The following is a 12,123-nucleotide window of genomic DNA, read 5'->3' as shown; positions in this document are numbered from 1 at the left end:
CTCACAAAGCCAGAAAGCTCAAAAATACTAACTTGGACCATCCTTTAATTTTAAGTATAATACACTTAAATTTTTTTTTTATATTTAGAAAGCTTTTTATAGTGGTAAAAGCACATGGATCATAGCCTTGTCTAACTCAAAGAAAGTATGAGCCATGTTGTGTAGGGCCACCCCAGCGGACGAGTCGTGGTAGAAAGTTCTGACAAAACATGCTCCACTGCAGAAGGGAATGGCAAACCACTTCAGCATTCTTGTCTTGAGAACCCCCATGAACAATATAAAAAGGTAAAAAGATATGACACTGAAAGATGAATTCCCCAGGTTGGTAGGTGCCCCGATATGCTACTGGAGAAGAGTGGAGAAATAGTTCCAGAAGGAGTGAAGGGACTGAGTCAAAATGGAAACAATGCCCAGTTGTGGATGTGTCTGGTGGTGAAAGTAAAGTCTGATGCTGTAAAGAGCAATATTGCATAGAAACCTGGAATGTTAGGTCCATGAATCATGGTAAATTGGAAGTGGTCAAACAGGAAGATGGCAAGAGTGAATGTTGACGTTTTAGGAATCAGTGAACTAAAATGGATGGCAATGGGCAAATTTAATTCAGGTGACCTTTATATCTACTACTATGGGCAAGAATCCCTAAGAAGAAATGGAGTAGCTCTCATAGTCAACAAAAGAATCTGAAATGCAGTACTTGGGTACAATCTCAAAATGACAGAATGATCTTTGTTCGTTTCCAAGGCAAACTGTTCAGTAATCACAGTAATGCAAGTTTATGCCCCAACCACTAATGCCAAAGAAGCTGAAGGTGAATGGTTCTATGAAGACCTACAAGGCTTTCTAGAACTAACACCAAAAAAAAAAAAGAACCACAAAAAGATATCGTTTTCATCATGGGGGACTGGAATACAAAAGTAGGAAGTCAAGAGATAGCTGGAGTAACAGGTAAGTTTGACCTTGAAATACAAAAAGAAGCAGGGCAAAGGCTAACAGAGTTTTACCAAGAGAATGCACTGGTCATAGCAAACACCCTCTTCCAGCCACATAAGAAACAACTCTACACGTGGACCTCACCAGATGGTCAATACCAAAATCAGATTGATTATATTCTTTGCAACCTTAGATGGAAAAGCTCTATATAGTCAGCAAAAACAAGACTGGGAGCTGACTGTGACTCAGATCATAAACTCCTTATTGCCAAATTCATACTTAAATTGAAGAACGTAGGGAAAACCAGTGGGCCGTTAGGTATGACCTAAATCAAATCCCTTACAATTGTACCATAGAAGTGACAAATAGATTCAAGGGTTTAGATCCCATAGACAGAGTGCCTGAAGAATTGTGGACAGAAGTTCTTAACATTGTACAGGAGACTGTGACCAAAACCATCCCCCAAAAAAAGAAATGTAAAAAGACAAAATGGTTGTCTGAGGAGGCCTTACAAAGAGCTGAGAAAAGAGCAGTGGAAGGCAAAGGAGAAAAGGAAAGATATACCCATTTAAATGCAGAGTTCCATAGAATAGCAAGGAGAGATAAGAAAGACTTCCTAAGTGAACGATGCAAAGAAATAGAGGAAAACAATAGAATGGGAAAGACTAGAGATCTCCTCAGGAAAATTAGAGATACCAAGGGAACATTTCATGTGAAGATAGGCACAGTAAAGGACAGAAACGGCGTGGACCAAACAGAAGCAGAAGATATTAAGAAGAGGTGGCAAGAATGCACAGAAGAACTACACAAAAAAGATCTTCATGACCCAGATAACTGTGATGGTGTGATCACTCACCTAGAGCCAGACATCTTGGAGTGTGAAGTCAAGTGGGCCTTAGGAATCATCACAATGAGTAAAGCTAGTGGAAGTGATAGAATTCCAGCTGAGCTATTTCAAATCCTGAAAGAGGAGGCTGTGAAAGTGCTGCACTCAATATGCCACCAAATTTGGAAAACTCAGCAGTGGCCACAGGACTGGAAAAGGTTTTTCTTCCAATCCCAAAGAAAGGCAATGCCAAAGAATATTTATACCACCACACAATTGCACTCATCTCACACACTAGCAAAGTAATGCTTAAAATTCTCCAAGCAAGGCTTCAATAGTATTTGAACCGAGAACTTCCAGATGTTCAAGCTGGATTTAGAAAAGGCAGAGGAACCAGAGATCAAATTGCCAACATCCCTGGATCATCGAAAAGGCAAGAGAGTTCCAGAAAAACATCTACTTCTGCTTTATTGACTATGCCAAAGCATTTGACTGTGTGGATCACAATAAACTGTGGAAAATTCTGAAAGAGATTGGGAATACCAGATCACCTGACCTGCCTCCTGAGAAATCTATATGCAGGTCAAGAAACAATTATAACCAGACATGGAACAACAAACTGGCTCCAAATTGGGAAAGGTTCCAAATTGATCAAGGCTGTATACTGTCACCCTGCTTATTTAGCTTCTATGCAGAGTACATCATATGAAATGCCAGGCTGGACGAAGCACCAGCTGGAATCAAGATTGCCGGGAGAAATATCAATAACCTCAGATATGCAGATGATACCACTCTAATAGCAGTAAGCAAAGAGGAACTAAAGAGCGTCTTGACGAAAGTGAAAGAGGAGAGTGAAAAAGCTGGCTTAAAACTCAGCATTCAAAAAACGAAGATCATGGCATCTGGTCCCATCACTTCATGGCAAATAGATGGGGAAACAATGGAGACAGTGACAGATTTTATTTTTGGGGCTCCAAGATCACTGCAGATGGTGACTGCAGTCATGAAATTAAAAGATGCTTGCTCCTTGAAAGAAAAGCTGCGACAAACCTAGACAGTGTATTAATAATAATAAGCAGAGCATAATGGCAATACGTTGCTAACAAAAATCCATCTAGTCAAAGCTATGGTATTTCCAGTAGTCATGCATGGATGTGAGAGTTGGACTGTAAAGAAAGCTGAGCACTGAAGAATTTATCCTTTTGAACTGTGGTGTCGGAGAAGACTCTTGAGGGTCCTTTGGACTGCACGGAGATCCAACCAGTCCATCCTAAAGGAAATCAGTCCTGAATATTCATTGGAAGGATTGATGCTGAAGCTTCAATGCTTTGGCCACCTGATGCAAAGAGCTGACTCATTAGAAAAGACCCTGATGCTGCGAAAGATTGAAGGCAGGAGAAGGGGACAACAGAGGATGAGATGGTTGAATGGCATCACTGACTCAAGGGACATGAGTTTGAGCAAGCTCTGAGAGTTGGTGAGGGACAGTCCATGGGGTCACAAAGAGTTGGGCAGAACTGAAGGAGTGAACAACAATAACAAAAAGCACATGACAAAATTTATCATCTTAACCATTTTCAAGTGCGCATTGCAGTAGTAGCGTAAGTATATTTGCATTATTGTGTAACAGATCTTCAGAACTATTTTTTCTTGCAAATTTGAAACAATATAACCATTCACCAACCCCTCTTGCATCCCCTGGTAATCATCATTCTCCTTTGTGTCTGTGAATTTGACCACTTTTGTATAATACACTTTTAATAAACCCAGTCTCCTGTGGTTCCCCTTATTTACAGAGTGTTGCTTAATGTCATGCTGTGTTCCAAATTATTAAAACAGATGTGAGCCCTGATACCTAGGACATTATATGCAAAACATCAGTCTCAGTTCAGTCGGTCAGTTGTGTCTGACTCTTTGCGACCGCATGGACTCCAGTATGCCAGTCTTCCCTGTCCATCACCAGCTCCCAGAGCTTACTCAAACTCATGTCCATAGAGTTGGATCCAGCCATCTCATCTGTCGTCCCCTTCTCCTCCCACCTTCAATCTTTCCCAGCATCAGGGTCTTTACCAATGAGTCCATTCATCACATCAGGTGGCCATCACATCAGGAGTTTCAGCTTCAGCATCAGTCCTTCCAGTGAATATTCAGGGCTGACTTCCTTTAGGATGGACTGGTTGGATCTCCTTGCTGTCCAAAGGACTCTCAAAGAGTCTTCTCCAACACCACAGTTAAAAAGCATCAATTCTTCATCCCTCAGCTTTCTTTATAGTCCAACTCTCACATCCATACATGACCTCTGGAAAAACCATAGCCTTGACTAGACAGACCTATGTTGGCAAAGTAATGTCTCTGCTTTTTAATATGCTGTCTAGGTTGGTCATAGATTTTCTTCCAAGGAGCAAGCGTCTTTTAATTTCATGGCTGCAGTCACCATCTGCAGTGATTTTTGAGTTCCCCAAAATAGTCTCTCACTGTTTTCCCATCTATTTGCCATGAAGTGATGGGACTGGATGCCATGATCTTAGTTCTGAATGTTGAGTTTTAAGCCAGCTTTTTCACTTTCCTCTTTCACTTTCATCAAGAGGCTCTTTAGTTCCTCTTTGCTTTCTGCCATAAGGGTGGTGTCATCTGTGTATCTGAGGTTATTGACATTTCTCCTGGCAGTCTTGATTCTGGCTTGTGCTTCATCCAGCCCGGCATTTTGCATGATGTATTCTGCATATGAGTAATTAATTTTGTTTATAGAATTCTTAAAAAATTATAAGTAGCTGTTAGGCAGCTAGAATGTATATAAGATTTTATTGTTTGTTCTGGATAGTAAAGCATCACAAATATATTTCTTGCTCTCCAGCAGCATATATTACATTCTAATTGAAGCTGACATATAGGAAGTGTTTTTTTTTTTTTTTTTTGGTTTGTCTTTCAAATTATAAAAATAGTAAAACTTGGATTTACCTGGTGGTCCAGTGGCTAAGACTCTGCATTCCCAATGCAGGGGACACAGGTTTGGTCCCTGGTCATGGAACTAGATCCCACATGCTGCAAATAAGAATTTGCATGTTGCAATTAAAGATCCTGCATGCTGCAATGAAGATCAAAATCCTACATGCCACAACTAAGACCCAGTGTGGTCAAATAAATAAATATTAAATAAATAAATAAAAGCATTGCATTAAAAATAATAAAACTGTAAATTTGGAAACTTAGACGAATTTTGAAACAAAGAGACAAGTCACTCTGATCTCATCTACTTCTAGACAACTATTAACTTATTTCCTCTTAGGCTTTTTGTGAATTTTTAATTTTAATGCATTTATATTTTTGGGTTCTGGTAATGTAACATCTTCATTAGTATTTTTCCAGGTGTTATAATTTTGATAATCCTTTAAAATATTATATAATATTACATTTATATACTTATAAAAATATACATATATGCATGTATATAATTGTTTCTTTCTCCTCTCTGGACATTTAGGTGTTTCTGCTTTTTGATTCATGTGTGTAGCATCTCATGTTCTAGAATCAAATAATTAACTTTTACTACAAAAAACATTTAAGAATGGGAATGATACCCATAAAAATAAAATGTTCAAAATGGAAGGAAATAGTCTAAGATATAGCCTCTTATGGACCAATGGTTTCCAAAAGTCTTTTCTCACCCTACTACCTGCATTCCCCACCCCACCACACGTACATTTGCTCACACACACACACAAACACACATATACACACACATACACATGTACACAGCACTAAATTCTTCCTCCAGGAAGGAGTCTTCTTTCACAATAGTGGGGGACCGTTGGCCTTTTGAAATGCTCTAAATAGGTCTACAGATTTCAGCCTGCTGGCTGCTTTAAAGTTGGAGTTTGAGAAGGGGAATAAGAATATTTAATAGTTAAGAATTAAAAATAAAATATTTTATTTTCCTTCTTAAACATAGCATAGTATGTGATAGAGTGAGGGAAGAAATCCTCTAGTGACCAGAATAAATTTGAGGTATCTGTGGAGAATGTGCTTTATCCTCTGTCCATTTTCCCCACTTGGCCCATTTTTCACTTTGTTCATCATCTTACTACTTTTTAGAAAGAAGAATCCAGTTTACTACAACTTCCTAAATCTCCCAAGAAATCACCTAGAGTAAAGACAGCGGTTTATAAACCTTGGAAGAGTGAGTCTTTGAATCCCGTTTCTTCTAAGGATGATATGATTGAGAAAGGGTAGGTGCGGCTTTCTGTGTCCCAGTGCTTTTCTGCAATGGTAAGATGTTTGAAGAATTTAAAGATTAAATAGAAGTTGAAAATGAATACTTTTCTTTTTTTTACATGAGTTCTTATATTTCAGGGATAGATATTAGAGTTATAAACCCATGCATACTCTAAATTAAGAGCAGAACTCTTGAGACTACTAATATTTCTCAAATTTGAGAACTCAAAATACTCCTGATAATATTCTGCTTATTTAACATAGTATACTTTAAAAATTCATTTAGAGTTGCCCATCTGTTTGCCCAATGAAATTGTTCTTTATTTCAAATGGAATTCTTTCCCTTCCAAAGGGTATTAACTTTGGTATTAATACCAAAGGTATTAACTTTAGTGTGGGGTCTGCTGGTGGATAGTTCTTTGTTTAGTGATTTATTACCTCACATTTATTCTTTTTTATTGAGATAAACTTTACCTATCATAAAATTCACCATTTCAATCACATTCAGGTATAAAATTCAGTGGTTTTTAGTTATGTTTATATGATTATAAAACTATCATCACTATATAATTCCAAAACAACTCATCACCCTAAAAAGCAGCTCCGCCTCACTAGCAGTCACTCCTCATTCTCCCCTCCCCCAACGCCGGGCAATCACTCAGCTACTCTCTGTGCCTTTCTTTTCCAAGGCCAGTGGAGAGAGGGGTTTAGATACCAAGGCAGTGAGGCTACCTTGGACGTGAAATAAGACAGTTCTTCCTAAGTCAGAATGGAAGGACATAAGGTTGGGCATGGAAGTGAAAGTGACGTCGCTCAGTTGTGTCCGACTCTTTGCGACCCCATGGACTGTAGCCTGCCACGCTCCTCCATCCATGGAATTCTCCAGGCAAGAGTACTGGAGTGGGTTGCCATTTCCTTCGCCAGAGGATCTTCCCCACCCAGGGATTGAACCTGGGTCTCCTGTATCGTAGGCAGACGCTTTTACCATCTCAGCTAGCAGGGAAGTCGAGGATGGGTATAGGTGGATATATTTGTTGATAGATAAATTTGAAATGCTTTCAGCTGCAAATAACACAAGAGTTGATCAACAGTGGCTTAGAAAAATTTGACATTTGAAAAAAAAAAAAGAAGAAGAAAAATTTGACATTTTTTCCCCACAGAACAAGAAATATGAGTGTAAGCAACTGCCAGTGTCGATTCACCAGCTCAGGAGTATTAAGGCTTATATCTTTGTAATGCACTTGGCCATTCCTTTGCAGCCAGTAGAGTTACAGCTCCTGATGTCAGGCTTTCAAATCATAAAGAAGGGGGCAGTATCTGTTAATCCTCTCCCTGTAGTCGGGAAAGCAGGCTTTCATAGAAGCTCCCCAGCAGACTTAATTTTCTATCTCATTAGTCACAACTGGGTTACACAACCACTTGTCCCTCCCTGGCGTCTTTTCAAGTGAATATTTAGCTTTCATAGTATTTCATGGTGCTTGTGATAGAATAATGTTGCTGGACATGGGTGTTGAGTTAGCTGGGGGGATTAATAGTGTCTGCTACATGAGGGAGGGGAAACTGAAGCATGTTGTACCTACATTTTGTCTGAGAAGAAACTGCAAAGTAACCTGCTGGTGGGTTGGAGTTGAGGGAGATTGATGAGTTGGAAGAAGCATGTTTTATAACTGGAAAGTGAGGTTTGGAATGATTGCAGGCCTGTGGGAGAGGAAACTGGATGAGAAAATGTAAAAAGATAAGGTCCAAAGTCATTAGTCTAACTCCAGAGTCTTCCGTTATCTCATCTCAAGCTGCCACATATAAACCCTTATGAGACCCACCTGTTATAAGGATTAAATATATTCATGTGAATTATTTCTGGCACAGCATTTGGTATATAGTTTAGCTTTTAGTGTCCTCTTGCCCTAAGAAAATCAGTCAACTTTCTGCATTTTAAACAAGACTTTCTCTGCTTACCTTCATATATGCTCACTATTCTCCCCATCTGAAGAACCCCTTTACACACAGAGAGAATGTATCTTCCACCAATTATTCATGAAAAAAAATCTTGTTTCTTTAATTACTAACATAGCTCCAAGGGACTTCTCATTCTTACACACCCATAGTTTTATTATCCATCCCAGACATTTGGCATCTGTCATACATTCACAAATTCATTCAACCAGCATTTATCTTATTGCGAGTCATCTTTCTGTATGACTATACCTCATTTTCTCAACATCCTCTTGAGGGCTGGACTTAATGCTTATATATATATTTTTTTTTTTCAAATAGTTCTCACAATGCTTTAGAAGCACTCCTAATATTTAGTACATGTTTATCAAAGGTGCTTAAAATATTTGTTGATTGATTAATTAGTTCTCATCCCTATAATTTAGGTCAAGGCACATGTCAGAAAGCAGCAAAGTTATTCATTTAACATCTTTTACTGACATTTCTGAATGTCTGAAGCCCCAGCTGGATAGAAGATATACCTATACAGAAGAACCTTTGGTAAGTATTTGGAGGACTAATTTGACTCTTCATTTTACCTAATCAATGTCCCCTGACTTTAGAGAATTTTTATTTATTTACCATAATAAATTTTCTTTATTGAACAAAAATTTATTTTTTACTTCCAAAAGGATTTTTATACAAAAAAGTTTCTTTTTTTAAATTTATTTATTTTTAATTGAAGGATAATTACTTTACAGGATTGCATTGGTTTCTACCAAACATCACATTGTTATACAAAAACTTCCTATTTCCTTTTGTAGCACCATGTTGCTATATGCTCCATTTATTACTGTTTTCAAAAACAGCTATGTTCTTGTTTTGGTATGATCACACCTCAGACACAAAATAAAACCCTCTAGGATTTTTCATGTTATGTTTTAGAGGCTTAGAATTTTTACAAAGCTTAGTATTTCCAGACTATAGTTACCTTGATAATGTGGACTTAACACACCAGTTCTAAATGAAAATTTCACATTCTCTAATAACAGTTACACTTTAGGTTGAAACCTTGGTAGTCCTAATATTGTCTGAACACTTAGATATAATCTTGTACTATTTATTTTATTCTAAGCAAACAAGTCTCCTTTTCTTCTATTTAGTATTTTTCTTACCCAAATAATGACTTTTTAGTTTTGGAATGCCAATGGTTAAACATCATAAAAGCATTAAATTTTTACCTCAGAATTTGTAATGTAGGGGAATAAAGGGAGATAATAAAGCAAGAGCAAGAACCTGACTTAAACCCTAAATCACCCATGCCACAGTTGCCTTATTATAAGGAAGTGCGAGTTTCACACAACATATAGCGAAGAGCTCATGTGGATACTGGATACCCTTTCTTATTTTAGAGTTACTCTCGTGCTTGGAGAAATAGCCAGTTTTCTACGTTTCAAAAACGGTGTTAGGCTTGCCAGCATTGTTGGCAGAGAAGCCCATAAATAGCAAAGTTTTATGAGAATTTATACTGCCTTTCCACTTGAAGGCCCTGACCTTATGGGGTGAGACTGTCCAGAGAGGGACCCCATAAGGACAGTTAATGAGTAGCACTGAGAGGCCTTGAAGATATTTCTTTTTATAACTCTCTTAGCAGCAACTCAAGGCTAAAATAACAGTAAACATGTAGGAAAGAGGCCACCAACGGAGATTTGGAAGACTCCTAAAATGGTATCACTGTGCCTGAAATATGAAAATAGTTGAGGTTGGGGAGTCAGTTTAACATGAAGTTTGAGATCAGATTGGTTTATAATAGAGTGAGCTCTGCACTACAGTTGGCTCCGTAAACAAATTTTGTGTGACAGTCAGATGCAACATACTGCATTAATTACATATATGGTACAAAAATAAAATAGTCCAGTGGGGAAATGACAGCCTGGCAGAATCTGTGAAACCCTGTTGTTGTTGAATGTCATAAAAAGATTACAATGTTTCTGGGTGAATAATTCACTTCTGTTTTGTTATCTAGATTAAAACCATGGGTGATGGTGCCTTAGGAGGATTTGACATGGAGAATTTGTTGCAATCTTTGTATGTAGAAAATAGAGCTGGATTCTTCTTTACTAAATTCTGTGAGAACTCAGGGAACAAGGTAGAAGATAGTTATTTTAAATCTGATTTTCTACTTTTATTTAAAATAAGAGATTGAAATAATTTAATGCTCAAGTAATTATATTTCATTTAAAAATTCCCATCTCTTCTTGTAAGAAATTTCATGCTAAATTATCTAGTAAAAATGTAGATATCTTAACTACAATTCTGCTTGGTTCACTATCCTACTAAAATTGCAAAAAAGAAGTACAGATAGATAAGGATTGACTTGCATTATAACAATTGATTACTTTCAATGTAATGATTACTATTTCAATGTAATATATATTAACTTTAGAGCTAATTTCTATCAGTCACTCAATTTTTATTTTTAATAACTCTAGCAATTACAATTGCAATGAATAGTGACAAACTTATTTCAAAGCTTTTTGTTTTGTTTCTTGGTCATCACAACAGCCTTATTTTGCTCAGATGATAAGTATTTCATTAGCTCAGTTATTAGAGTAGTTTTTACTTCTGATGTGATATGCATTTGCCATGTATATCAAGATGCTTTCAGATTTTAGTTTCATGCTGTTGATATGTGATTACTCTTTATTTACTAGAACACTTAACTTTTTAAATGATCAATCATGTGAGAAACATATATGCAAAAATATAATTTAGTGACAGTACTCATATTTTGTGTGTTGCCTGTTTGTGATAGAAGATAAAACCATCTTAAACTGAACCTGATTTATAGTAACAGCAAAGAGCTAAACAATTACTTGTATTTGAAATTAGAACTTTGTAGAGCTTTAATAATGATGGTAATAATTTATGTACCTTTTCCATCTGCAGTTATGGAAGAACTGTGTGTACTTTTGGTTTGACCTACAAGCTTATCATCAGCTTTTCTACCAAGAAACCCTTCACCCTTTTAAAGTATGCAAGCAAGCTCAAGTAAGTAGTAAATAATGTTGGTTCAATGTGACATTCTCAGTACACAGAAATGAAAAGTTTCATCCAGCCTCAAATAAGAGAAATCTAGGAGTGAGGGCGAAAACGCAGCAGTTAAATTGTTTCCATTGAATTACTTTATTTAAATATCAGCAGAATATTGTTTTATAGTCTGATTTGTGGACTCTCAGTTTTATCTATCAATATTTTATTTGGTTTGCCTTATTTTCTCTTTGCTGCTGATTAATTGTTCTTCCAGCAAAGAACATATTTTCTTTTTTCCTAAGGTATGCCTTTTTGCTTTGGTTGTGAGTGACTTAAAAGAGAATCCTTAGAGGGGACTTGTAATGAGTTATTGAAGTGATTGGGAGCAGAGGCGTTAACCGAAGCTACTCTGTCAGCTTCCTGCAGCAGTCAGCTGTTGGAGACACTCAGGCTGTTGGCCTGTCTAACGAGGGGGAAAGAATGTCGACTGACTCCTTGTGTCATCACGGCCCTGTGTCATCACCTCGGCCTCTGTGCTACACACCATATAAGACAGATACTCAGAGTTGGAGAAAAGAGCATCATTAGACCTCTTCTAAGCAAAATAGAGGACGAAGAACAGGATTCTCTGCGGAGAGAGAGAAACAATAGCCACTTTTTGAGGCGAAAAGGAAAGGGAATAAAGTTGTGACCTAAGCTAACTTGTCCTTTCAGTTTGTAATCTTAGGCTCTCCTGAACCTTTATGGAGAGAGGTCATCAAGCCTAGAAAACTGCTAATCTCTTCTGTGTCTGTTTTCCTCTTAAGTGATTCTTCTAATTCTGAAATAACCTCATTGTAGAGGAACTTTCTCTGAACAATGCTGAGGAGATTAGCTTCGTCATATTATTATCTCATTATAATCCTATTCAGAACACTAGAGAGTACTTCTGGGTATTTGTTGTTATGGCCACCACCCTGACTTTGGCATTAATAACAATGTTTTATATATCAGCTGACAGAGCTTTGTACTTTTTTACCACAAGAATAGGGCTTCAGTTCCTACACGGCCCAGATCTGGCCCCAGGACATCATGAAATTATATTTCTAATTTGCCAGCACCATTTTCTGAGACCACACAGTTGGCTCTTCTGCTTGTTAATCCTTCACCTGTAACTCTCTACTTATCCTTCTTCCCCTAACCTATTGCCC

General features: G+C 37.4%; 1 protein-coding gene and 1 non-coding gene across 2 annotated transcripts in view; one reads left to right on the top strand and one right to left on the bottom strand.

The window, feature by feature from the left end:
- The window catches only part of RGS22 (regulator of G protein signaling 22), a 103,670-nt gene that overhangs the window by 16,848 nt on the left and 74,699 nt on the right, over window positions 1-12,123 (top strand). Inside the window, exons 6-9 of the mRNA XM_065902966.1 lie at window positions 5,849-5,982; window positions 8,347-8,461; window positions 9,927-10,049; window positions 10,850-10,951. Coding sequence (XP_065759038.1) covers window positions 5,849-5,982; window positions 8,347-8,461; window positions 9,927-10,049; window positions 10,850-10,951 — 474 coding nt within the window. The remainder of the gene's footprint in view (window positions 1-5,848; window positions 5,983-8,346; window positions 8,462-9,926; window positions 10,050-10,849; window positions 10,952-12,123) is intronic.
- On the bottom strand, window positions 6,899-6,971 carry TRNAR-ACG (transfer RNA arginine (anticodon ACG)). Its single transcript has one exon. It is a non-coding gene; the product is annotated as a tRNA-Arg (tRNA).

This window comes from Muntiacus reevesi, chromosome 12 (assembly GCF_963930625.1).
Source record: "Muntiacus reevesi chromosome 12, mMunRee1.1, whole genome shotgun sequence".
Taxonomy (NCBI): domain Eukaryota; kingdom Metazoa; phylum Chordata; class Mammalia; order Artiodactyla; family Cervidae; genus Muntiacus; species Muntiacus reevesi.
Note: the sequence above shows the minus strand (reverse complement) of the source record. Positions and strands in the feature narration are given on the sequence as shown.